Source organism: Aulonocara stuartgranti, assembly GCF_965226115.1.
Source record: "Aulonocara stuartgranti genome assembly, chromosome: 13".
Classification (NCBI taxonomy): domain Eukaryota; kingdom Metazoa; phylum Chordata; class Actinopteri; order Cichliformes; family Cichlidae; genus Aulonocara; species Aulonocara stuartgranti.
In genome coordinates, this window is record NC_138949.1 from 4726108 (window position 1) to 4754082 (window position 27975).

The 27975-nt window shown below is 40.4% G+C and overlaps 1 protein-coding gene across 1 annotated transcript; it reads right to left on the reverse strand.

The window, feature by feature from the left end:
- On the reverse strand, positions 1–27695 carry LOC309720889 (B-cadherin-like). The gene is made up of 18 exons (XM_082558115.1): positions 27573–27695; positions 26756–26870; positions 23385–23473; positions 23016–23237; positions 21657–21797; positions 20469–20624; positions 19597–19738; positions 19116–19288; positions 18432–18560; positions 10865–11050; positions 10460–10710; positions 5510–5652; positions 4338–4429; positions 4061–4193; positions 3445–3666; positions 3210–3340; positions 2691–2834; positions 1–1618 (listed from the first exon to the last, which is right to left on the reverse strand). Exons 1-18 carry the CDS (start codon positions 27621–27623, stop codon positions 1403–1405), a joined length of 2736 nt encoding a protein of 911 aa, XP_082414241.1. The 5' UTR covers positions 27624–27695; the 3' UTR covers positions 1–1402.
- Positions 27696–27975: the final 280 nt, after the last annotated feature.

A 27975-nucleotide genomic window follows, 5' to 3' on the forward strand; every position in this document is an offset into this window, starting at 1 on the left:
TATTAAAGTTAAAGTCAAATTTATTTGTATAGCACATTTAAAACAACTGTTGAACAACATTTAAGATAATCAAAAAAGATTTTTATCTCTATAAATACACGACAAAAAAATAAGAAAAAGAAGCATGAAATGAGAAGATTTGAGTAAGAAACAAGACAAAAGTAGTACAAAATCATTCTGATTTAAAAACCAAGGAATAAAAGTGGGTTTTCAGATGCGTTTTGAAAGTGTCTAATGTTGAGGAGGCCCTGACATGAAGGGGCACTTTGTTACACAATTTAGGAGCAGTCACAGCAAAGGCCCGGTCACCTCTGTGCTTTAATCTGGACCTCAGGACAGCCAGGAGCATTTGAACTGCAGGGCTCAGTGATCTTGCAGGAGTGTACCAATTTAAAAGATCATAAAGTTATGAGGGTGCTAACACGTGCAACGCCTTAAAAACGAATAATAAAATCTTAAAATCAATTCAAAAACTAACTGGCAGCCAGTGTAAGGATGCTAGTATGTGAGATATGTCGTGCCAGTTAGTAACCATGCTGCAGCTTTTTGGACCAGCTGCAGGCAGCTAACTGATGACAGACTGACACCTGAGTAAAGACTATTACAAAAGTTGAGGTGAGATGAAATGAAAGCATGGATAGCTCTCTCAGAGTCTCTAAAACAGAGGAATTGCTTCACTTTTGCAAGTAGCCAGAGGTGAAGGAAACGGGTCTTGATTACAGCATTAATCTGTTTATCAAAGGTTAGATTACTGTCTGTGATGGACGAGAGGAGTCACAGGAATTATCAGAAAAATAGGGTTTCCATTTATTTAACCAAAAAATTATATTTACAAAAGTAATAAATGTTGAGCTCATAAAAGAGGTCAAAGAAACAAAACTAAACTCAGGCAAAGAACTGCAAACTTACCAAATGACTGCCCAAACAAACATAACTGACCTAAACAGGAAATGACACACACGGATATATATAATGGCTGATCAGGAACTAAAGTGTGTTATTGTGTTCAAATGAAAAAATGAAAATACACAAGAGTACTTATTAAACAGATAGAGACCAGAAACACAAACCCTATGAAAAAGGCAACACATGGCTCCAGCACTCATTCAACAGAAAACTACCAAAGTATTTATGTGTTCAGCCTGCAGGTCAAACAGGGATGTAAAAAAGGCATACAGAGCCTAATGCAATCAAAACAGGAAATTCAAAAACAACAAAACAAAAGCGCTCATCCTTTGGCTTCTCAGCAGTGGCCGATAACTGATAATGGCATTTCAGTGAGAAGGCAAACCACAATGCATATATATATATCTATGAAAAACAAGACAAAACACTAATGTGTAGTTGAAAGTCCCTTCTGGCTTGCTTTGAATGAAACATGAGGCCATGCCATGTGGTATGATTACAGCATATCATCATCTTCTCCTCCTCCGTACATGTTGGCCAGTTTCTTGAAGCGAGGGCCCCACTCACTGAGGCAGTCATAGTTCTGGTCTCCACTACTTGAAGAGTTCAAAGAGGAGAGACTTCCTGCATCAGAACCACCTCCCTCATGGTCAAATACCATCTGGGAGTCATAAGGGGGTGCTGTTGGGTCGTTGTCTGCAGCCTTCAGGTTCTGAGGGAGGAGCAAAGATAACTTTTCTAGAAATTTTACACAACTTGTTTTGGTTACCTTACATAGCCTGGATAAAGATAACAGAATAATGAATGTGGAAGTTATTAAAGCCCAGACATGACGTACAATTGACGTACACATCTATCCACATCCATGCCTCTATCGTCTGCTAGCAGAGAAGTCCAGACTTCCCTCATCAGCCACCATCTCCAGCTCATGCCCAGGGCGTCCTCCTGGTAGGAGATGCCTTAAACACCTCGCCAGGGGGAAACCTAGTTTTATTCACCCAATAACAAAAACATTCATACAAACCTTATCTGTACTAAAGTGCCTTGTCTAGCATTCACACACTCACAGTGGATACATCAGGGTCCAGTGTCTTTCACAAGGATCCTTTGAAAATGAGGACTGGAGCCAGGAAGCCAGCCATGATTATGACTTTTAGACAACCCCTTCTACCTCCTGAGCCACAGTTCCCCTAAGAAAACCTTCATTTGAAAAGAACTGCCCACAAGGCACAAAATGCTTTCTCCAAGTGTGACAAAGCACATGTAAGCTGTTTAGGCATTCTGGAATACTCTAGAGCATAAAGAGCTGGTACAGCATTTCATGATCAGAACAAAAACAGTAGTACTCAAGAAACTTGGAATTATCAAGTTAATCCTACAATATTAGAAAGAAACCCCAATAATCAGATGACCTGTGAACAAGCCTCTGGTGACAGTGGGAAGGTGAAACAGGACCCGTCCCTGCTTGCCATGTTGCCAACGGAAATTCCAGACTAGAGTAGAGTCTAGCTGTTTTCCAGGACACTGGTTCCAAGTTGTGAACCAGATTAAACTTTTAAATTCATGCACTTGCTCCTTTCTTACCACGCAACCAACTCCATCATGTCCTCAGAGCCAGTCTTAACAGCCAGGGATCAGACTGCCAGGGCCTGCACACATAACAGCCATCCAACACACAATGCACCTTAACCCCTATGGTACCTCCCGTGGGTGGTGAGCCCACTTAAGTGAAATCTTGTAACCATGCTTGAGTAAGTTTCAAGGTACTTTAGAATCTCACTCACATCTTCAATGAAGTTGTTCATGTCTTCTGGGTTGGTGGGCCGAGGTCGGTACTGAGGAGCAGGCATGAAGTTTGGCACCACGTTACTTCTTAACACCTCAGGCCGGTTGTCCAGACCACGGTGGAGAACACTCAAGTCATAGTCCTGATAGAAAGTGATTTAATGATGCATTATTATATGGAATATTTTATGCTGTACTTCTGCAATCCACACTCTTCATCCACTCACTGCTTTAGGCCTGTTGTGTACTCATACTTTTCTATCACTAAAAGGCCTGGGTCAAATCACTGAAATAATACAGCAAATTTAATCAGCCTTTTAAAACTCTCCGTTTTTCTTTTTGGCATTTCACCCAACTCCCCTCCTTTTTCATCCAGGCTTGGGAACGGCAATGGCAGAATTCTCCAGTACTCCAATAAACACAGTGACATATTTTCCAAGGTTTTCTGCTCCTGCGTGTGCAGCTTTGATTACTTTGTACTTGTGTAAATGTGTAATCGCGTAAATGTGTCCATTTACCTGATCATCCTCTCCACCTCCTTCTTCATCATAGTAATAGATGTTGTCCCTGACACTATCATCTAGCAGCAGTGGCTTCTTTTTGTCCTTTTTCCTCTGTTTTGCAAACAGCAGCATTAGCAGCACCAGTGCTGAACACAGAGTGTAAAGTTTAGCACACAGTAACCAACCAAAACCTACTTAGCTGGGAAAGGAAAGAAATGCTCTGACCTGAGACTACAGATGTGTGACTCACCGAGCAGCAGGATGGCTCCAAGTATTCCGAGGATAAGGGGCAGGTTGCTGCCACCTATAGCACGGTCTGTGCATGTCGCCTCTGCTCCCTTGCCCTTGCAGTGGCAAACTTCAGCTTTGATGATGCTGTCCTGCTCCAGGCCATGCTTGTCTGCCACTCTTAGTATAACACTGTAATCTCCACTGGGCAGCTCAGTGCCTAAATTTAAGATGACCCCTGTTCCTGAAATAAACAAGACAGCAGAAATGTAGCTTTATAGTTCTGTGTTGATGGATTTGTTTTGTTACATATTTTTGAAAATGAGACATCTGAATAAAGCCAATCATCCTTCTTTTAAGTATGTTGTGTTAGGGTTTCTTTTCTGGCAGTACTCACTCTCCTCACACAAGCACCAATCACTCTAATCTCAGTGATGAAAACTGAATCATGTATGAGCTAAACTTTAGCCTTTGGAAGGAAGCAGCCCTGATGTTCACAACAGGAAATATTTTTGTTATCGCAAAAGAACACAGCTGATAAAATATCAGTGAAATTTATGTACCAAAATATTTCAAATTCTGGCCATCTTATTGGACAGCATAAGTTTGTACTTGTCACATGTTAGCAGTGTACATACTGGTGTCGTTCATCCTAGCGGTCCAGTTGGTCTTTGACATGCCCTGTAAAGACACCGAGTAGGGAGGTCCAAATTCTGGTCCGTCTTTATCTGTTACTGACAGCAGCTGAGGAGCTGGATCCTTGTTGCACACCTGAGGAAACAAAGTCACAGTGAAGCTTTTCTTCATGCTGATGACCATCCTGTAGTTGGAAATCTTACAAACACACCCATCCTGCACCACAATTAGACAAGTTCAACACAAAACGATTCTTGAGCTATTGGAAATAAGACACACCTTGATTTCACGCTCTTCAATAAATGGAGCATTGTCATTGACATCTTCCAGCTGAATGATCAGGGTACCAGTTCCTGTAGCCGGGACAGCATCTGGTCACAGAACAAACACATCAGGAGACCAAAATGTATTTAAATAAAATCTGTATTATTGCTCAAAAACTTTGCTCTGGACTGATTCTTATAACTAACATTTGGCTGTTAAACAAATAAAGGCAGAGCAATTAAGGGCTACAGTGTTATTAGCTATGAGCATCCAAGGGACATCAGTTTGTACTGGAATTTTGTTTAAGGAGAAGAAAAAAACTTCAGGGCAATAACACACTTTCATATCACTATTATTTTGCTACTGGGAACTTCAGACCAGCTATTGCAGCTTTTACACTGATTTCAGATGTGATATCCAATTTAAGCTTGAGCCTCTGTTTTTTTTAAGATACACATCGTTTTAATACTTGTGAAGATCAAAATAGTATAATCAACAGAAAGTATTGATTTCTAATAATTTCTCATGAAAACTGTTTTAATGTCTTTATTATGAAAGCGAATTAGATGACAATACCGCAGATGTGTTAAAATATATTTCTTTCAATTCAGCTCAAAATAAAATGAGGTCAGTCAGCTGAAACCTGTCTGAGGCACCTTTTTTGTGCTTGTACTGCACATCTCTCTTTTTGTGAGAACCAACAGTATTCACCCATCATACTCAATTTTCCCTGATATTGGTTGCATGAATGCTTCACAAACTGATCGTTTAGTTGGCCTCAGTTTCCTTTTGAGCTCAATGTCAAGTATGAGTTCACAGATTTCAGGACAAACCTAATTTTAGCTTCACTTTTTTTTCACTTTATTTCTAAAGACAACATATTTCTTGAAACAAAACGTATTTCCTAAATGCTGAAACGCGCTGCTGTTTCTGTCCAGTCATCTTCGTTGTTCAGTACTTGGAACATCATACTGTAAACCAGGATGTGTTAGACAAAAACAGTTTTCAGATTCTTATTCAGCAAGTGAAAGTTCCTGAAGTAAAGGTGAAGGAATCCCAGAAGCAAAACTCTTGTTGACCAGTGTAATTATTCAGACACTTGTAATTTAATAAAATCATATCAGTGGTCATTGTGTATGGGAGTCAAATGATGATAATAGTGTGCAGCAGTCTTAACTCCCACCTACCATCATCACATGCACCAATGTTTGCGATGTATCTGCTGTTTGTGACAAAAGGAGCTTCTCTGTCCATGAATCTTCTCACTTTAATAAGGCCTGTGTCCTTGTCCACATTCAGCCAGCCTGCAGGGTCATTAATCATTTTGTACCTGCACAAGACAGTCACAGAAAAGATGGCAATACTGTGCAGGCGGGGTGATTGCAATTAGCATGTTTCACAATGTGGCGCAATGTGTTATTTGATTTTTGACATAGACTTACTTTTTCCTTAGGCTAAATACACAGTGACAGGTTAGGCGCAGAATGCCATTTATTCAGTATTCAGTATTATTTATATTGTGATAAATCACAACAACAGTCAATTCAATTTGCAAATCTCATGAAACACATTAACTGTCACAGGGTTCCTGTATCCTACCAGTGCTACCCCTGAGCTCATTAGTAGACACACCTATTAATCAGGATTTTACGGCTGAAGGGTAAAAAAAATGCTTTTCTTCAGAAAAAGAAATAAAAAACAGAGAAAAAAATAGAAATAATAATAATATTAATAATGGCTTTTAAGACCTTACTGATAACGATAATCCAAAGTAGTATTAGGAGTCATTAAAAGTCATGAGGGAGGTGTGGTCTGTGGCTCTGCTGCAGAGGGGGTTTGGTTCAGCAGGCCCAAGGGACAGTACAAGAGAGGCTGGCAGGGCAGCTGAAAGCAATTCAGTTATTTCAGGGGCATCAGGACCAGAAGGAAGATAAACGTCACGGGGCCTCAGCAGCAGACCTTGAGCTTATTTAAGATGCTGAAGGCAGGAATCTGATTTACCAAAAAAATTATTGGAGGCCGGAAAAAACAAAGGCAAAAGCGCACTGAGATAAACTAACTAAAAATCTAAACTGGGAATAAACTATGATTAACTGTGACTTTAGAGCATAAACATGAATCTGAAACGGTGCATGTGGAAAAGAAAAACATGAACATGCACCTGAGCAGAAAGCATGGAAACAACCATCCAGTCACTTGGATGAGTGACCAAACATTTCTCCCACAAAACGCTACGTCCAGATGAACAGAATCAACTTTTTGGAGATTTACTTTCCTGGATGATTGCGAGTGCATCAAGACGTTTTCACTAGCAGCAATGCAAATGTTGTTCATGTGACCTAATTATCTCACATTAGGCCTGAGAAAATGAACTCTGGCTTTAAAGATTCTAAGACTGTTTACTCAGACTCTGAGAACTCAAAGACTCCTTGCTCAGGATCTGTGATCATTAAGACTGTTCACTTTATTGGCACTTGCTTAAAAGCTGTGGGCACTAAGGACTGTTTTTCACCTGCCCTCTCGGAGTGTGGAGTTATGTCCCAACAGACTGTTTCCCCTCAGGCTTCAGCTCGGCTACCAGCTCAGCCTCCTGTTCAGCTCTCTGATTTGCCAGGGGTCTCCATACCGGTCCTGCATCAACTTCTGCTGGACGTACAGGTCAAGCCCAGCAACCAGTGGCCCCAGTACCACTGTCTGCCTCAGCTGGAGGTTCAGGAGACAAGCAGCCAGCATGTCTCGTCGGCTTGGTGACCATGGACTCTTGTGCTGTTGTTCAGGTCACCCACTGACCTGGTGGCTTTTGGTTTTTGGCCATGACACCCTGGGTTGATGAGCTCTTGGACCAGTTTGGTACTGCTCGTATTTTGACGACACTGGATTCAACTAAAGGCTACTGGAAGATTCCCTTGTCTAGTGAGTCTAAGAGAAAAAGCGCCTACCCCACAAAGGCCTTCTCCAGGTGCAGCTTCCTGCACCATCTTTTCAAAATCGTCATATTTACCACCACAAAGTGTTTTTATGTGCTAAAAGGAAGGAATCATTTCCTTCCATGTTAGTAAAACCAGTTCTGAAGTATGGTTTCACTCTGAGGGTATAGCAACCGTGGCACCCAGTTTCTTGAAAAAACTTAACTTTGAGCTGTAATTTTAAACTATTTAGGGGTTTCTGCTACTATGGCAGTTTGTGGGAGGTGGTATGGTGGTTAGCACTGTTGCCTCGCAGCAAGAAGGTCTCGAGTCCTGGGTCTGTGTGGACATTGCATGTTCTCTCCGGCTATTGCAGCTTTCTCCCACTGTCCAAAGAACTGCGTGCCCATAGTGTGGGGGAGAGTGAATAATTGTTTGTGTTGGCTCTGCGAGACACGGTGTACGCTGCCTCTACCACAGCTGACATAGGTTCCAAATTCTACTTTTTAGGTAAAATGCTTTTCATCATTAGAGATCATTTTATGATTCTACTGTGTGTTGTCATAATTCAGTTTTCCTTATATTGTCATTAATGAGAACTTAATTGCAGCGACAGTGCAAAATCTGGTAGATGGATTGATTCTTACACAGCACTTTTCTGCTCCACCTTAGCACATAACATGCCACATTTACCCATTCAAACATTTTTTTGTATAACAAGTGTGTTCTATCTAACATTCATATTCACTTGGGGTTAGTAGAGATTTCAGTACATCTATGTGGTAGCCAGAGAATGTTCTTTTTCAGAAATATTTGGGCACCAAATTTATTTTGCATCACAGAAAAATATATAAACCAAATGCTATTTCCATCCATCTTCATCCGCTTTATCCGGGGCCGGGTCGCAGGGGGCAGCAGCCTAAGCAGAGAAGCCCAGACCTCCCACTCCCCAGCTACCTCCTCCAGCTTATCCGGGGGAACACCAAGGCGTTCCCAGGCCAGCCGAGAGATATAATCTCTCCAGCGTGTCCTGGGTCTTCCCCGGGGCCTCCCCCCGGGGCGCTCAGGAGGCATCCTTGTCATATACTCGAACCACCTCAGCTGGCTCCTTTCGATGTGGAGGAGCAGCGGCTCTACTCTGAGCCCCTTCCGCAAATGTTATTTAAAATCTATAATTAGTCTGTGTGACGATTATGAAGTACCAATCAGCTATCAACAACACTCTGTACTGTTAAGATTGTACACTTATTGTTATCATCAAGTGTTTTCATAAATGAGAGAACCAATTTATTCTGTTTATCTCTCTCTGGTGCACAATGCAAGTTTTGGGCTCGACCCCGTTGTGCTTGAAAACATTCTTCAAAGTTTTTGGTCTACGTTGACATGACATCATCATGCAGATTTGTCAGCTCTGGAGCCATCATGCAAATCTCCCATTCCATCCCAACAGCGTGCCATTGGATTGAATCTCGTGACTGTGGAAGCAACTTGAGTACAGTGAACTCACTGCCTTGTTCAAGAAACCAGTTTGAGATTATCTAAGCTTTGAGATATGGTCTGTGGTCCTGCTGGAAGCATCAATAAGAAGGGCAGGTACACTGAAGGGAGGGACATGTAGCAGGCTGTGTAATTTATGTTACTGACAAATTCTGTTCCTTTCAACAGAAACAAAACTCTTCGGACCAGAAAATATTCTTCCAATCTTTGTTTGTCCAGGTGTGGTGTAAACTGTAGCCTCAGTTATCTATTCTTAGCTAACAAATCACCCAGTCACCTGGTTTGATCTTTAACTGCTGTAACCCATCTGCTTTAAGGTTGAATGTGCTGTGCATTTAGAGATGCTGCTCTGCATATGATGGTTATCCAAATCTACAAGGGGTGCAACAATACATGTATCAATATTCAACCGTTTGATACAGTGCTTTCGGTTCGGTACGCACATGTATTGAACAATACAACATTTTTTATTTATTTTATCAGCTTTTCTTCTGACGATGCTGTCTGTGTTGAGCGCTCAGTGGATCTGCGTTCGACTACTCTGCCTAGGCTGCACTGTCGAGTGCATATACACTGAGCGCAGCGCAAGCTAGCAAGACAGAAGCTAAGCTCGTTGAAACATGGCAACTGCCTCAACGCTACCCGAAATTGAACCTCCCCCACCCTCATTCAGATCTGGCCTTTAGACCTATTTTGGTTTTCATGTGAAGTATGACCCTGATGGTAAGCGAGTCATGGACAAAAGTAAAACAGTATGTCGGATGTGCTACGCAATGCTCAATTGGTGGGAACTAGTGCGTTAGCGCAGTTAGGTTGTTAACGTGTCGACGCCGTCCACGGCGATCCGCGGTAACTTGTTAACGGAGATTTGCTGCGTTATGGCGTTAATGTCATTTTAACGAGATTAACGCTGACAGCACTAGTGGGAACACAACGAATATGACTGCGTATTTACGCTGACATCATCCTGGTGCAAAGACAAGTGGAAGCAGACAAAACAACAAGCACGCATGCTACAAACTTTACCCGAGTCATTTAGACAGCCGTTAGCACATGATTCTCCTTATGGGGACCTGATATGTTTAATATGCTGCTGAGAATATAGCCCAGAAGAAGCTTATAGTATAACTTTTATTTTGGAAAGAGACATTTCTCTGTAATAAAGAGAAATGGCCAAAGATGAGTGTTTTCTCGATCAGATCGATTTATTTTTTTTATTATTTTGTTGTTTCAGCAACATTAAACTTAAAAACTGTACCTTTGAGTTAAAATATATATTTATAATTTTAATAAATGACAAATTAAAAAGGCATGAATATTTTTTTGTATTGAAAACATATCGAACCGTGACACCAAAGTATTGAACCGAACCGAACCGTGAATTTTGTGTATCGTTGCACCCCTAATATCTACATATGAATCTCTAGTGGTAGTTTGAGTCAAGGCTAGCTTCCTATGAGCTCAAAGCAGTCTGGCCGTTCTCCTCTGATATCAAGAAAACATTAAGAAAACAATTAAACTTTTCAAGCCCGTCTGTCAGCTTGTTGGGTGTTAAAAAGCAAATTCTGACTAATACTAGGGGTGTTTTATAGTGTGGTTTTTTTTTTCAATATTTCAAAAGTAATGTAATGTTTGCTTATGAGGTTGGTGACACATTTTTTGTTTACCTTTTTACTTCAAATGTTGTTTGAAGTAAAAAGATGTTTGGGGGGGTTTAGTTCCTAGTTGACTTACGTGACTTTCTGCTTGCGTGCAGTGTCTGGGTCTGAAGCAGTGTACTGCACCACAACTTCATCCACAGGAAGGTCCTCTGGTTTTACCACAAGAAGCTCCTTTGGATCAAAGACTGGAGCTTCATTCACATCTCTCACATTCACCACCACTGTGGTGGTAGAAGTGACCACAGAAACACCAGGAGCAAAAGGAATCTCATTCTCCACTGAAACCAACAGAGTGTGCTTGCTGGCCGTCTCAAAGTCCAGCTCCTGGTTGGAAGGAAGGGAGAAAAAAACACATTATAAGGGTGTTGGCACAGATTTTTATTAAGTCCCAACAAATCACAGAAAATGCTTCCATCAACTAATCACTGATGATAAATATCTCCCAATATTATGAATGAATTCCTGATTTTCTTCCTACCTTTGCAGTAGAAAGGATTCCTTCGTGTTTGTTAGTTCCTGTTTTTACTGTGAAAAGTCCATCAGGATCACCACTGACGATCTTGAAGATGGCGTTCCAGGCTGGAGTTTGTGGTTCATCCTCATCTGTTACTATCATCTTAACCACCACAACATCCTTTTTGTTTTCATCAACTGTCGCACTATACTGTGAGAAAATTAAGGATGGGTCAGAATCATGGGAGTCAAAACAGATCTTGGTGTTCTGTTCTGTTTTTGCTGTGATGGGTCATCGGAGTCTAATAATAATGGATTTATATAGCACTTTTCAAGGCACCCAAAGCACTTTACAATTCCATTATTCATTCACTCTCACATTCACACACTGGTGGAAGCAAGTTACAGTTGCAGCCACAGCTGCCCTGGGACAGACTGACAGAAGCGAGGCTGCTATATATCGCGCCATCGGCCCCTCTGGCCAACACCAGTAGGCGGTAGGGTAAATGTCTTGCCCACGGACACAACGACCAGGACAGAGAGCCTGGGGATCGAACAGGCGACCTTCCGGTTACAGATGCGCTTCCCAACCTCCAGCACCACGGTCGCCTAACCCCCAAATAACTTAAATTGTACATCAATAATTCATGTTCAATTCCGTCTAATCTTATTGCAGACATATACTTCTTGCAAGAAACTGACTTGCTCACTATGAAATCCGAAATCTTAAAGTACAAAGTTTGACAAGATATAATATCAAACATATAATAGTAAAGGAGGTGAAAAAAACATTAATTTGTAATACATCTCTCAGTGATCCAATAAGATTATCAGTTTATCCCTAAGTAATAAAATATTCATGCTAGTCAACATTTGTGGCCCCAGCAATGACAATCCATCTTTCTTCCACAACCTCTTTTCATTATTAACCAAATCAACAAACATAATTATCAACTAAAACTTCAGCACAGTCATCAAACTCACCCACCTGGCCCAAAAATGTGAATTTTTAATATTTAAATACCAACTTACTTAAACTAGACATACAATTCAACTCCAGCAACTGAATATAGACCTTCTACTTACAAAAATAAATGGGTAAATAAATGTCAAATGGATTACAACACAAAAAGGAAAGTAGCCAGCAATAGTCTTCTGACCAAAACTCAACACAACAAATCACAATCTAAAGATAAAGCAGACATGTTAGATGAACCCATTAACTTCATAAAGCACTCAGCAAAATATCAAAGAACTAATTACTTAAGAGTGATGACAAATTCTCTATTTGTTAACAAGACTGATGTGTTTACTGTAAGAGTAACACAAATTTTTAGCAATTTCTGGGCTCAGTCTGCTTCGTCTTTTGTTGTAGACTTTCTGGAATGTCATGTCATCAGGTTTATTCTAAACATTGTCAAGCAAAGCTAGAAGCTTGCATAGTACTAGATGCAGCATTTAATTTATTTTAAATAAGATAAAGATTTCTGTTGAAATTATTAAAAAAAGAGAATAGCTTAGAGCTGAAAAATCATGCTTGTTTTATTTTTCTCCTTGAAAGCAGCGGCTATTTTTGACAGATGTTAATGAATTCACAGCACAGTCTTCTCTTTCTCTCTTCTAATATGAACGAATGGAGCTAAATATTCGGTCTGTGGTTTTCTCTCTCCTGTATTAGAGTAATCATTCTAATAAGACAATATTTATTATTTATACTGTAGATTCCATTGTTTACGTGAATGGATGGTCTATACTGCCTTTCAGGATCCTCAAAACAATTATGGGAGATGGGGTGTTGTTTTCTTCTGTACATGTCTGGCACCCTGAGTATTTTAAGTATCAAAAACAAGTCTAAGAATTGTTGTTGAAGTTCTTTTAATGTTGCCATCACCTTTTTTGCTTTTGTTGTGACAATAGTTTACTTCATAGCCTAGAGTGAAAAGCTCATTTGCTCCCACCTGATGTGGTGTTAAGGCGATATTTAATTTCACCAGTACGTGGCAATGGCCACCTACTGCCACCTACTGGCTCAGACAAATTAGTAACTGGCAAAGTAATCCCTTACAAAAGTGTCACGTTCTGAGTTTTAGTTTATTTTGATGTTTATGGTATGTTTAAGTTCTTTAGGTTATCTAAGTTCATTTGTTATTAGTTTCCCCTTGTGTTTTCAACCCTTGTTAAGTCTCCCTTGCCCTTCATGTGTTTCATGTCTCTTCTTATGCTGTCAAGTTCATGTAGTCATGTCTGCGTTTCATTATGTTTCCTATTTTATTTTGTAAGAGGTCCTGTGTTCTGTGTTTTGTCTCACTCTTTCCCTGTGGCGTTGTTATGTCCACGTTGTGTCTACTGTGCCTTTCTGTCCCATGTTTCAGGTCCCTATGTTCTTTCTCCTCAGTTGCTGTTAAGTTCACATCTCTAGGGTTCAGTCAGTGTGTTTCCTGTTTTACTTTGAAGGTCCGTGTCTTATGTCAGTGTTTCTAGTTTTGCTTCCCTTGTCTGGTCCAGCCTGATTACTCCCAGCTGTGCTCTCCTTCTGTGTCTCATTCCCTCGTTATCCCTCAGTGTATTTAAGCCCTGTGTTTCTCTTTGTCAGTGTTGTAGTCTCCCTCATGGCTGTGTTTCCCTGTGTGTCAGTTTATCCATGTCCCAGTTTAGTTTAGTTTTTCCATGCTATTCTACAATAAAGCAGCTTTTTGAGTTTAATTTTGTTGTTGTGAGTTTTCCGTTTGGGTCCTTTTTCTGCCTGCACACAGCTGAAACATGACAAAAAGTAACACAGGCCGGTTATTATATGGAAGCCATCAGTAACACAGAACTGCTGTTTTGCTGTGTTTCAGGTGAGAGCAGCATACGAGCACTATACACGTTTATGTAAAGTTGATACTTATTTAAAGTAACATATTTGGGATGTAAACAGGGATTGAAGATAAGATAACTCTTTATTGTCACTGCACAGTCATACCAAGTACAATAGCACAACGAAATTGGAAACTGTCCCGCGTCAGCACTGCGCATAACACAACACAACACAGTAACTTATCTTAATAAATAAAAAGAAAGAACGTATGTTTATTGTACATTGTTTTTATTATTGTTATTGTTATTGCCCCCCAAAAAGTCTAGGGAGGTAGTCACTCAGGTCAGCTGTTAGAATTGGTTAGGTCTATTGCCCTGTTGCAAAAGCTGTCCCTGAGTCTGTTTGTCGGGGACCTCAGCAGCCTGAATCTCTAGCCAGACGGCAGCAGCTTAAACATTCTGGGTGTGTACAGTCCCGTAGGATGCTGCATGCCCTCCTGAGATAGCGAGTGCTCTACAGGTCCTTTAGGGAAGGAAGAGGATGGACAATGATTTTTTTGGGCCATAATAATGACGCTCTGAAGTGCTTTACCATTACTTGCTATCACTACAGCCTTCTTCCTCTCCTTATCAAAAACTATTATGTCCAGTTAGTTAGCCATCACCAGTTGTAGCTGTCTGTAGCTGGGAGTCACACAGGATCATAGCTTGGTCATTCTCAATCATCTTGGAGTGGGTGTATCCCAAATTGACCTTGTATACTATACCAGTCTGCTAGCATCTTTTATCCTGCTGCTATGTGTTGGATTCTCTCAAGGGGGTTCTTTGCACAGCCTGCACCAGGGATCTTGAGTGGTGTGGTAGCCCCCCACTCTCTATCAATCTTCTGCTTAGGACTCGTTCATGTCTTGCTATGATGATGAAGCGTTTCTGTGCTATCTTTCAGTCCCACTACTTAAACAATCCAGGTGGTTCACAAGTTCGTCAGTCTGGTCTTACAGTGTTGAGCAACTGCTCGAGCTAGTGTCTTGCCCCTCTGACATCCGACAGGCCTTTCCATGTTGTGCTAAGATAAGTTATTGGCTGGTACTTGAATGGGAATAGTCCCATCTGGGGATCCTTGGGAGATCAGGCTTTCTGGCATCTCATTCATCCACAGATGGTTCATTTGTACTAGAGATGCAGTAGAGATTGTCCATAATTTCAAAGTTGTTCTTTGGACATTGACTGCTTTAATGCTTCAATGCCTTTGCATGAAGGGGAATCTTTTTTCAAACTGTGTTCTAACTTTGCAGTCATTCAAATTATAATGTATTAGACCAGGGTTAACTGGTGGATGTGTGGGTGTGAAACTCATATCAGCTGTCTGGATTAAGTTTTGTGGGGACTTGGCTGATGTCTTAAATTGGGAAGTGGGGCACTCACAAAACAGGACATTAGAAAACAACCAGTAAAATGACGTCTCAAAAACTATGTGAATTACATAAATATTTGCTACTTGATTTTCAGGGGTTTTTTTTAATCAGAGTTTTTTATGGAATGATGATTTTATGGAATGATTCAGCCACTAATTACATTCACAGTAGTCACTCAGTGTGTCTTTAGGGATTTGCTAGCTTAGCTTAGCTCATAGCCAACCCGCTAGCAGCATGGCCTCTTTACCTGTGCCTCGTGCACTTTCCTGCTCAGATGTTTAGTTAGTCATCGGCCTGCTTTAGCAATAACAACACTTGTAATAGGCTGCAAAAGGCTTCTACTTGTGCAGACTCCTGCTCGCACTGGAGCGGTTCACATCCATGTGAAGCGGCAGGAATGACAATCAGCATCTCCAAGTCTGAGACCATGGTCCTCAGCCGGAAAAGAATGGAGTGCCCACTCTGTGTCAGGGACAATTTACTGTCCCAAGTGGAAGAGTTTAAGTTTTAATTTAAATTCTTGTTCACAAGTAAGAGGAGCGGGAGATCAACAAAGATTGGTGCTGCGGCTGCAGTGACACTGTACCAGTCCATCGTGATGAAAAGAGAGCTGAGTATAAAAGCAAAGCTCTCAATTTAATGGTCAATCTACATCCACACCCTCACCTATGGTTATGAGCTTTGGGTAGGCCCGAAAGAAGGAAATCGAGGAAATGATCTTTCTCCGAAGGATGGCTCGACTCTGCCTCTTAGATATAGGGTGAGGAGTTCAGCTATCTGGAACGGGCTCAGAGTACAGCCACTACTGCCCCACATCGAAAGGAGTCAGTTGAGTCAGTTCAGGCATCTGTCAATGATGGTTCCTAGGTGCCTCCTGGGTGAGGTGTCCCAAGCATGTTGCAGTGCAGACCAATGACACGCTGGAGAAATTATATCTCTCAGCTGGTGTGGGAATGCCTTGGTGTTACCCCGGATAAGCTGGAGGAGGTGGCCGGAAAGAGGGTGGTCAGGACTTTTCTTCTTAGGCTGCTCCCCTCCCCCCCCCCCCCAACCCGGCCTTGGAAAAGTGGAGATGGATGTTCTGGGACATGTGAAGCTAGAGACACCAGCAATCATAGTCAAGTGCCTTCCAGGGACTAGAAGAGGCGACACTGAGGGACATTTAAAACTGCTGGCTAAGGGTAAATGTAAATTCTGTAAAATTATAATTCACATCGACAGAAACCAGAGGACCTTGCTGTGGATGAAGTCATGGTAAAAAAAATCAGGTAGTTCATCAGGTCCCAACCAGCCCAAATATCAAAGGGAAATTAAAATGCATGCCGTGGAAGAGTTCGGGTCTTAGGAGGTTAAAGAAAATAAGAACAATCCTCGGTTTCTCTTCAGCACCGCAGCCAGACTCACATGTATATGTCAAATGTCAGAGCTTTGTTAAGCCAACCATTCTGTTGATGGTATATAATAATGACATCATGAATTTCTTCACAAATAAAATTTTAGCCATTAAAGAAAAAAAACACTCCAACAAATCACAAACATAAAATTATGTGCAGCTACTTTTAATACCACTGATATTTATTTAGACAATTTTTTCCAAGAGATCTTTCTGAGTTAACTTTGGTAATCACTTCTAGTAAAGGATGAACATTTCTTTCAGACCCAATTCCTACAAGACGGCTCAAGTCCTACCATTAATTAATACTAAAATCTTAAATATGATGAGATGAGAGATGAGATAGCCTTTATTTGTCAGTTGCAGGTCTTTTGCCCACAACCGAGATGAACCTATCGCTAATAACCGGCTATTCATACCAGACCAAAAGTCTTTTTCCATGGCCTCTCCAAACTTCTTCCACATCCGAGTTTTTGCTTCAGCCACTGCCCGAGCCGCATTCCGCTTGGCCTGTCGATACCTATCAGCTGCCTCCGGAGTCCCACAGGCTAACCAAGCCCAATAGGACTCCTTCTTTAGCCTGGTGCCTCCCTTCACCTCTGGTGTCCACCATTTGGTTCAGGGGTTACCATCACGACAGACTCCAACAACCTTGCGGTTTGCAGCTCAGTGTAGCAGCTTCGGCAATGGAGGTGCTGAACATGGTCCATTCGGACTCAGTGTCTGAATGGACAAGCTCTCTAAAAGATAAAGAGAGAGCTGAGCGTAAAAGCAAAGCTCTCAATTAACCGGTCGACCTACATCCCTACCCTCAATTATGGTCACGAGCTGTGGGTAGTGACCGAAAGAATGAGATTGCGGATACAAGGGGTGGAAATTAGCTTCCTCTGAAGGGTGGCTGGAATCTCCCTTAGAGATAGGGGGAGAAGTTCAGTCATCCGGGAGGGTCTCAGAGTAGAGCCGCTGCTCTTGCACATTGAAAGAAGCCAGATGAGGTGGTTCGTGCATCTGACAAGGATGCCTCCTGGGTGAGGTGTTCCGAGTGTGTCCCACTTGGAGGAGGGACAGGACACGCTTGAGAGATTATACCTCTCAGTTGGTCTGGGAACGCCTTGGTGTTCCCTGGACAAGCTGGAGGAGGTGGCCGGGGAGAGGGAGGTCTGGGCTTCTCTGCTTAGGCTGCGTCCCCTGCAACCCGGCCTCGGATAAGGAGAAGATGATGGATGGACAACAGACTTTCAAGCTGGCTCTAGTTAAACCATTGCTTAAAAGATGGCCATGACTGACCACGTGCTTAGAGAATAACTCAAGCAGCAGAAACCCAAGAAAGAGGAGCAAGAGTAGGAACCATTATGGAAGGACAGGCCCCTGCAGGGTGGATGCAGTAGTTACAATTGTTTCAAAGAAAGTAATAAGCAATGCACTCAACTGCCATGGTCTGCATGCCCACTCACCATGCCATCTACCAAAATGATGAAGATGAGGCAAGGATGGTCGCTTTCAGTAAGACAATGATTCCAAACACAAAGCCAAGGAAAGACTCAGTTGGTAACAGAGAAAGATAATAAAGCTGCTAGAATGGCCCAGTCCTGAGACCAGAATCCACCTGAGCTTCGGCTCTGTCTATACATTTTCAGAATTCATAGAAGTGCCCCACAGAAGCTTCAGGATTTGAAAACTGCTTGTGTGCATGCATGCGACTAGTTTCTCCATAAAGGAGGCATCTTGAATCCAAAATACTTTTGGATGGAGTATTAAACATCAGTAAGCATGTTCAATACTTTTTCCTTGTGTCATTTCTTATTTCACATGCATCACTGCACATGCTGTGGACTTATTTTGTTAAATGGTGTGCATTAGCTGTGGCAGTATGTGTGAGTGCAACATTAGTAAGGCAGCTAGATACAGACTGAATGTGTTCTGCTTTAACAGAGTGAAAAAGCAGCAGTTAAACAGGAAGTTTCCAGTTACCAGTACTTTGTACTTACAGATTTCTGAGTGAAGACTGGAATGTTGTCATTGCTGTCCGTCACCGTGAGGATGACTTTTGTTTGTCCGGATAACCCTTCTCCTGCCATATCTGCTGCTTGTACTGTCAGAGTGTACTGTGGATATTTCTGTTAAGAGACGAGGACTGTTAAGGTAGATCAGCTCATCAACAGGAAGGAGGAAACACTGACATCAGTTTACAGACCTCTGTAACACACGGCTTTCAAACTGACTAAAACCCTTCACCTATGAAGGCCTGGCATTCTGCTGAAAAGCTGAAGATAAACTCATAGAATATTTTGCTTATGACAAATACATGCAAACCTGATGCCATTATCTGATATTAGCCTTAGTCAAACTTTTTAAATATAGTGTATTATTCACCAAGCAGTGGTGAAACTGACAAGCATGACACAAACTAGAAATGGAGACCATTAGACTCTAAAGTAAAAGTTAAGCTTCAAGAACAGTGTTTGTTTTCAGCAGTAAATTCAGGTTTTACTTCAAAGGTAAATATTATCATTATCCAAGAAATCACCAGCAGTGTTTTTGGTGCAGTGCCCTCTTTGTGATTGATTTCTAGCAGTGACAGGCAGACTACTGATCCTGATTCATAAAAATGCTTTTTCAGTACTTAGGCGTAAAAGGACACTTGTGTTTTAAATGTGTTTAACAGGTCTTACCTCTCTATCCAGTCCTCTACCAGTGATTCTGATGCTTCCAGTAATTGGGTTGATTTCAAACATGTTGTCAGTGGGCAGCGGTGGGTCCTGGTTCAGAATACGATAGCGGAGCTCTGAGTTGTCAGTATTTGGCTCATCGTCATCTTTGGCCTCAACCCTAACCACCTCAGTCCCTGGAGTGGAGGAATTCAGAAAAAGGAAATAAAGAGCAGAAGTTTTAGAAGGTCTTCACATTGCTTCATTTAAGTATTTATTAAATCAAAATAGAGTTAGCGTAAAAAGTCTAATTTCATTCCAACCCACATTGTAATTTTCTGAAGGTTCTGAAGGTTTCTGAATGTCTTAAAATTCATTGCATTTAAACCTCTGCACTACATTGATTTCTATTGATGAGAATTGTAGATAGTAGCAAAAATAAAGAAAACTGCAAATAAGTGCCAACAAGAAAACAAAATAATGTCAAAAATATGTTTAAACATACCAATGGTCGTGGCCTCAGCAACATTTGCTTTGTAGTTTGTCGTAAAATAAGGTTTGTTGTCGTTCTGGTCGATCACACGTACTATAATCTCCATAGGAGCCTCAGCTTGTCCTGCTCCGTCAGCCACAGCATGTGCTTCAAACTACACAGGCAAAAGATTTCAACATGTTTGATTCAGAAAGTTTCAGATTCACCTTTAAATTAATTCATTTATCTCTACACCTTTAATCTACACACAATACAAACAAAGCAAAGATTTTAGTGTCTTGATGTGACTTTTGTTGTGATTCTTTTCTTTTGTGTGCCACCTGCTGCTACTGGTTTCATGTCAGCGTGTCTTTTGTTTTGTCTCCCTTCTCTCACCCCGAGAGAAGGGAGACAAAACAAAAGACACGCTGACATGAAAGCTAGAGATTGATAATAACTAATAATTGAATGCAGAGCAGTGTATAAACACAATGAGTGAAAAAAGTTCTAAGTTCTCAGCCTAATCTTAAAAGTAGAGAGGGTGTCTATCTCTCAAATCCAAACTGGAAGCTGGTTCCACAGAAGAGTACTTTAAATATTCTAAGAACCACAAGTAAGCCTGCAGTCTGAGAGCACTTAATTGGGGTGATACGGTACTTTAAGGTCATTAAGATAAGATGGGGGCTGATTCTTTTATGTGATGTACAAAGAACATCAAAAACAAACAATTTTAACAGAACTTATAACATAAAATGTTTATAAAAAAGTTTTCCAAAGTCACTCCACATGAAAGGATAATCAGAATAAAAGCCTTCATCATCAAGTGTGATGAAAGTGTGTATCTTTTGATGATCATCAAAAGATACACACTTTGGAAAACATTTGGACAAAGTGGGGATGCTTACTAGATATTCGGCTGTTTCCTCTCTGTCAAGTGGCTGTGTTACATACAGATTTCCAGTCTCTCTGTCCATTCTGAAACGACCAACAGGAGGCAGATCAGCTCCTGGACCAGTGATGCTGTAAAAGACCTTCCTTGTTTTATCTTCATTGGAGCGGATCTGGAAAAAACACACAGGACTGAGTTAGATCACTCTCACTGTCTATGGTAAAGGTTATGCAACAATAAAGAAGCTGTGCAAGTTCATCTTCAAAAATATCAAGAGATTCTTGGTTATCCTGATACACAGATCAGAATGATTCAGTCATCTTGTGATCTCAAATCAATAAGATTGCTAGATTCTCTAAGCGGATCTGGAAAAAACCACATTGACTTAAATCACTCTCAGTGATGAGGATAACAGTTCTGGGATAGCTGTTGCTCAGGATGTCAAGCAGGTAATTTACTGATCATAAGGTTGGTGGTTCAATCCCTATCTACTTCACTCTGCTTTTCAAATATCCTTGAGTAAGATACTAACCATGATTTGCTTTATAATGTTTGTGAATGTTAGAAAGCACTTTCACAAAAAAAGCATGGGAAAAAGTCCTCGTATGAATAGGACAAGTTGTATAAAGCACTCTGAGTGCTCAGAAAGAGAATGAAGAAGTAAAAAAATTTCTGTTCATGAACCAGTTCATTTAACGTTTATACAACAGCAAAGAGGCTATGCACATTAATATTCAACAGAATCCTGGTTATCCTGATATCAAACATAAGAGAGCAGAGAAAGACAGCACAGTAGTGGATGTCGTAAGATAAATTAACCAATATACAGTATATAGCGTGAAACACAACTCTGTAGTTTTCTTAGAATAATTATGTTATTCCAACAATTTCCAACACACAGTATGGAAAAGACAGTAATAAAACAAGTGTCAATGTACTAACTGCCAACATCTTGCTCTCATTACTGCACATAAACTTTAGATCTTTCCCTAAAGCAATAACTTTTCATTCTCTTTCATAGATATTTTATTTATCTAGAATTAACAAAGTTAGCTCATAACTAAGAGGCATCTAAAAAAACTGGAAATTCTGGAGATTCAATAGTGACAATTAAAAATGGGAAAAACACGTGCTGACTGCAGAGGAACAACAGAGAAATCCTGTCCACAAATAATGTCAACAAAAGTCATTCAGTTCCCCTTACCTGAGCTACTTTTAGGGGATAGGTTCCTCTCTGATTCTCAGAAACTTTGAGAGGAGGAATAACCCAGTCTCTCTTCCTCCTCCTCAGTCCTCCAAGAGACTTGGGGAATTGAAGAACATGCGCTTGTGGATCAGTGGCATTCTGGGAAAACATGCAGACATATTGTTGGCAAAAGCATGAACAGAAGAAGACTCAGAAATTGTAATGAGGACCACAGATCTTATAATATATCTCAGAATCTGTGACTGTGTATCGTCTACACCATTTTTAACCTAAGACAGCTGATTCATAGATTAAAAATCGAACAAAATATTAGAAAAATTGGAAGCTGTTCCTCAAAAGAGGGACTTGAAAGCTGAAGGCTCTGCCTCTCTATTATACTTTTAACACTCTAGGAACCACAAGTAAGCCCAGAGTCTGAGAGCGAAATGCTCTAATGGGGTGATACGGTACTTTAAGGTCATTAAGATAAAATGGGGATTGATTACTCAAGTATTGTATTTGAGGAGCAGAATTTTAAATTTGAGGTTTTCCATGAGGTGTTAGTGTGTTCAGTCCTGTCACACATTTACAAAGACATCATCCCAGCCCCACAAAACTCAGTAGAAACAGCTGATAAGAGTTTTACGCCCATGTACATCCATCAAGTCAACACTTGCAGCTTAAGGTTAAGCTGCAAGGTTAAAATTAAGCTTGAAAAAACATTCCCTTCTCGGGTACCAAGGACCAGTTTGGCTACTTTTTAAATAATTTTCAATGTCCGAAAAATCAGTTTGAAAGACTTTCATGAAGCTGGGAGAACACTTCAAAAAAAATTGCATTAGGTAAAAGTCTGGCCTCTCATGCAAAATAAAGAGATGATTTCCAGAAACAACCTTCACATCTGAATGGAATGGATTGCGACAAAAAAATTGGCCCTAGCATTAAAAGTTACACTTTAGCTGTTAGCAGTGGCTCATGGATAAAGTAGCCATTCATTTCACTTTTCTTACCACATTAATCTAATCTTCCATCACTTCTTCCTCACTCCTCCACAGCTGGTGCTAGCAGCATCATCCTGTGACTGTGAGGCCCAGTTACTAGTTGCTGGTACCACTTATATTCTTTTTATTGTTTTCTTTCAGCTTTTCAGCTCCACCTGTTTGCCACAGTGAAGGCTGTGTCAGGTGGAATGATTGAATGGGATGCTGTCAGTGTGCAGTGGACCAGAAAAATGTCCAATATGCCAGATTATCAGTCCTGCCCTGTCTGTAAATGTGTAGTTTTGGAAAAAATATAAATAGATTTGAACTTTTCCTTCATGCCCCATTAAACAGTGTCTATAAAACATTAAACAGTCCCGTATGAAACAGTGTCTACCTCTGTGTGGTCAGCAGACTTCACTTCAGTACTGTGATGCTGATGACTGTATTCTATGTGGTCTCCATTGTGGTGCTTTCCACATTGATGACCATGATGGTGTCCACGGTGATGCTCATAATGAACTACCCTGACTGGAACTGTTATTTTCTGACCTTGAGAGTCCCATGAGTGGATGAAGAAATTCTGGTGTCCATTATAAAGAACAACTTCTCTGTTTACCTGGAAAGTAAAAAAACAAAAGTTTTATTAGTGCATCCACTACACTTCAATTCATTAGAAATGAGTTTCTACATTTCATTAGAACAATTATACAAACTTTCCTGTGATTTTTACAGTAATTCCAACTTTGCCGTCAAGTTAACTCACCATTAATACACCATCTGCCTTTACACCAAAGCGATTGTCATCAGTGCCGAAAAGAAATATTGTGCGGTTTGTGCAGTCAGTGAAGCCCACTGAGAAAGGATAGAAAAAAGTGAATCATTATAAATGTGGAACATGTAATGAAATAACTGGCAAGTCTACACCACCTTGCTGCATATGTCCTGCTGGTAGTGTTGCTGTATTTTTTAGTGTTTTCCAATAGAATACTCACTGGGGCTGGGCCATATCATACCGTTCACGGTAATACCGATATAATGTTGGGCAATGACAAGAAAATGAAGTATCGCAATAGAATTTGGGTAAAACGCGCATGCGCTGTGCCTTTGTTTTCATACGCACATGGCGAAAAAGGCACGGCGGCGACAGAGAATGAGAAGGGCGAAAGCGGATCGTTGAATGAAACAGATGAACCAGAATTGGTTTGTAAAAATGTGAAAACTTCAGTGTGGAACTGGTTTAGCCGTCAGATACACAACAAAGCACTATTTTTGGTAGCGCATGCTAGCGGGCCGTCGTTATTACCGTGTTTTTTGGAAAATACGGCACACTTAAAATCAATCCTTTGATTTTTCTGAAAATCGACAGTGCCCCATATAATCCCGTGTGCCTTATGTATGAATTCTGGTTGTGTTTACTGACTGATGCTTTAGTACGACTTTGCTAAGCTTCAAACCCGCAACACTTGATGGATTGTCGGAGCATTACGTTTATCGTAGGGAGGAGCCTCGCGGAGTGATATGTACTGTGCTTAACATTACCGTATATTGTGTGTATAAGCTCTTTTTAAGTGTTGTGGATATTATACATGGTTATGCTGAGGATATGTCAGCCAGTTTCCACTGGAAATGCCTTTTGGTTAAACTGTCAGCAAGGATTTTGCATTTGCACTGTTAAATTTTTATATAGCTTTAATGCAAAAAACAGCTGCTTGTTTAAGTGAAAATACATTGATGTTTTTTTTTTTGCACTAAGAAAGTTGTGGAGTTGTAAAGTATTTTGTCTAGTGTCAATTATATCGTCAGTTATATCGTTATCGCAAATTTTCAAATGTATATCGTGATAAATATTTTTGTGGTTTCCACCCGAGGCAGGAAATTTCTTTTTTATTTTGCTAAGTACTGAATTTTGCTGGAGGCTGCTCTTTGTTTCTTAACCAGTTTTACCCATGATTCCACTGGATAATGGGTAGAACTGGATTAGAAATACTTCTTATTAATGAGCAACAGTACATTTTCAAGAGACAAGGGAAAAAAGAGAAAAATGTTTGTTGTTCGTGTGCATGTGTTCTTGTGTGTGTGTCTACATGCACTAGTAAATGAGTGCATACGTTGCACATGTGGCGGCTAAAATGAAGCAAAGTGAGCATAAACATTCTCAGAACTGAGTCTTGTCCTGCACATTGAAGTTTCCTGGAGCTGGAAATAGATGCTCTGATAATGTAGATTAATTAATGTTAAAAACTAATCTTAATAATTCAGTGTCCAGTTTAACGGCCTCAGGTCAGTAGCACAGAGTTTACACTGGCCCCTGTACATTTTTTGCAGGCAAAAAAGCTTTTATTTCTATGATTTGAAATAGTAACATTTAATACAAACGATTTATCTTTTGTATTATCCTAAATTGGCAATATTTTGTTACTAAAGCCTAAAAATCTATTATAATAAAACAATAAATTCTAGTAAACCTGATGCCTCTCTTTACACCCACCCCTCCACGGCACAGGTAGCACTGTGATAGAAAGCCACAGCTGCTGTGCAACTGAAACACTATGTGGGTCTTATCTGTTCATCTATAATCACATCCTACAGGTGTGATTATAGTACAATACTATAATGTAGATTTTTTGCTGTGTAAAACAAACAGTGGTGAATTGGGGGAGCTGAAAAGTAAACTCTTCTTCACAGCTTGTTAAGCAGGTGGTTTGACGAAGGAATCCTGCTATATTTTTCCCAGCAAAGATCAGTATGTCATTTACTGTAACAAGTACTGCGAGACTCTTAAACTCGTATCTAAAACTCTTTTAGATACGAGAAAAACAGTTTCTTTCACTCCACCTGACATCACTGTCTCACTAACTGCTCTTCCTCTTTATTCTTTGTGTGTTTAAATGTAACGAAATGTTTACATGTAAGGAATTTAATTGTGTGAATGACAATGAATACCTGCATCTGTGAAATTAAATTGTTTGCTCGACATTATGTTGTATGTCGCGCAAGACTTTTGATATGAATATTATTTCAGTGTTCCTCGCCTCACCCCCCACCCGGTGATAGCAGATGCTTTCCTCTGAGCCTGGTTCTGTTTGATGTTACTTCCTTTTAAAAGGCAGTTTTTCATCCCCACTTGAATTGAAGTGCCAAAATGTATTCATAGTTTTCTTTCTCTCTGTTTTCACCTTAGTGACTTTTGTTGTGATTTGGCACTATATAAAAGCAACTAAAGGCAAATAAAGCAAGGCAACAAGTGAATATTCATGTTAAAGCCTGCATAACTACAGTTAATTTGAAAAAGGCTACAGTCCACTTATGTTTTATATCATCTTTCAGTTTTATGAAACCAACAGAGTTCTCCTTCTCTTTCAGTGCTTCATAACATCTGAATAGCAAAACCTGCTAAACAGGCTTGGTGACATTGCTCTGACCTGAGGTTAAAAGTATTTGTGAGCAGTGTGAGAGCTGAATCTGCATTCCAGAAACCTTACAACTCAGATGCAGTTGGATGCCACAACTAGTTAAGCTGGAAAAGCACCAAAAAACAGACGTGTTTTACTTCAAAGCAAGGTAGAGCTATTAATACATTGCAAGCAATACAGCATCATAGTTGTTGTTTTTTTGTTTGTTTTTTTGGGGTTGGGGGGGTTAATATGGGTGTCTGGACACAGCCTTGTCAGTGCCTTACATATGCTTTATTTAGTGATCACAAACAACAGTTTGTGGCAGAACAGATTAAAAATTATAGTATTGTTACCTTCATTGCTGCCATCTTGGACTGACAACAATTAAATGGAGGATGTTGCTAATTTCCAAGATGAAACTTGGAGTTGAGGTCCAGATGAAAATTCTGATTGGGAACTCGAATATTCTGACAAACTTAATCTGGAACAAATGGTATGATGTTGTTTGGGTTTCAACCGAGAACAACGTAAGCAGCTAACCTGTTAAAGGCCATCTGGGCATGAGGAATCGTTTACAAAAGTTTTTTCATGTAGGGCTGTAACTCACGTCTAAATGCTCCCACAGGTTTGTATAAACAAATCCTCACATATCTATTATGATATTCTACTGGATGTTAAGAAACATCAACCATTTCATTCAGGTTACCAGTAAGACACTAGATTCCTGGGTTGTTCTTACCTCTGCCCAGTCTCATGCCCGTCCTCAGGTGTTCCCTGCACACTCTGAAAATCAACAGCTCTGACTCAAATCCAGGCACACATGTCGACCTCGCAGCTATTTCTGGTGATGAGACCTAGAAGAGGAGAAAGAGTATTTTGGTTGGACCTGTAATAATAAAGTGACTAATCATAAGCAAGAGAAAATAAGAGTAACTGAATAACACAAGACAATATAACAATAACTATAACTGGCATTTTAAACAACAATTAAAATACTTTTGTTGCATCGCATAATATGAATACTTTAAGACATGTGTATATGCCATTTTTCAGAGGAAACAATAAAACTACAAAACACAACGTCATCAGTGGAATAATGGGAATCAACGTGGAGGGATATGGGGAAAAAAGCCTGCTATGCCTGTGAAACAGATTAATTAGTTTTTAAATCCTGCACAAGTTTTTTCTGCCCATTTAAAGAGCATCAGCAAGTGCTATGACTAATAAAAGTGTTCTTCTTACAATAAAAGTTTACTTGATGCATAAACACAACAAATGTGTCTGCTCCTCCGTGAGTCTGGATCTCCTGGAGGTTTCTTCCTGTTAAAAGGGAGTTTTTCCTTGCCACTGTCGCCAAGTACTTGCTCCTAGGTGGTTCTTAGATTGCTGGGGTTTTGAGGTGACTGTTGTTTTGACTTGGTGCTTTCCACATGAAAATGAATCTAATTTTATTTAATTGCAGCAGGTAATGTAACATTAACCATATTTATTTTAAGTAACTTTAAACAGAATGGAAAATGGCAGAAATTAATTATAACAAAAGGAAGACGTCTCACCTGAAAAACGATGACTAAAGCGCCAAAAACCGCGAACCAAGCGGTCCCCATCTCTCCAAATCCCCTCTTTAATATTCCTGTTCTTCCTGTCGCACCGTAATTGTAGCTTCAGTAACTGGGTGTGAGCTGGATGGAAGTAAGTTTAAGTACTTTCAGCAGATGATGTCAGGTTACAGGTGCGCAACACCCTGGTTCCGTCATGCGTAAAGAGACATAACATGGTAGTTTCTGTTTCTGTTCCTGAGTACTTCACACAAGGGCGTAGATTTGGCATGGACGGAAGGGACATGTCCCCACCAATATCCGGCAATTATTGAATTGTCCCCACCAATAATTTGATCTCTTTGAGTAAAGAAAAACAACCCGATAGAAAGAAAAAACAAAAAAACATCTGTCAGCGTCT

Excerpts from the sequence above, each read along its gene's own strand:
- LOC309720889 (XM_082558115.1), bottom strand. The coding sequence starts at position 27,623 with ATGGGGACCGCTTGGTTCGCGGTTTTTGGCGCTTTAGTCATCGTTTTT. Across the intron at positions 26,871-27,572 it reads CTTTAGTCATCGTTTTTCAG|GTCTCATCACCAGAAATAGC; the intron begins GTGAGACGTCTT and ends CTCCTCTTCTAG. Across the intron at positions 18,561-19,115 it reads GTAGAGGACTGGATAGAGAG|AAATATCCACAGTACACTCT; the intron begins GTAAGACCTGTT and ends GTCTCTTAACAG.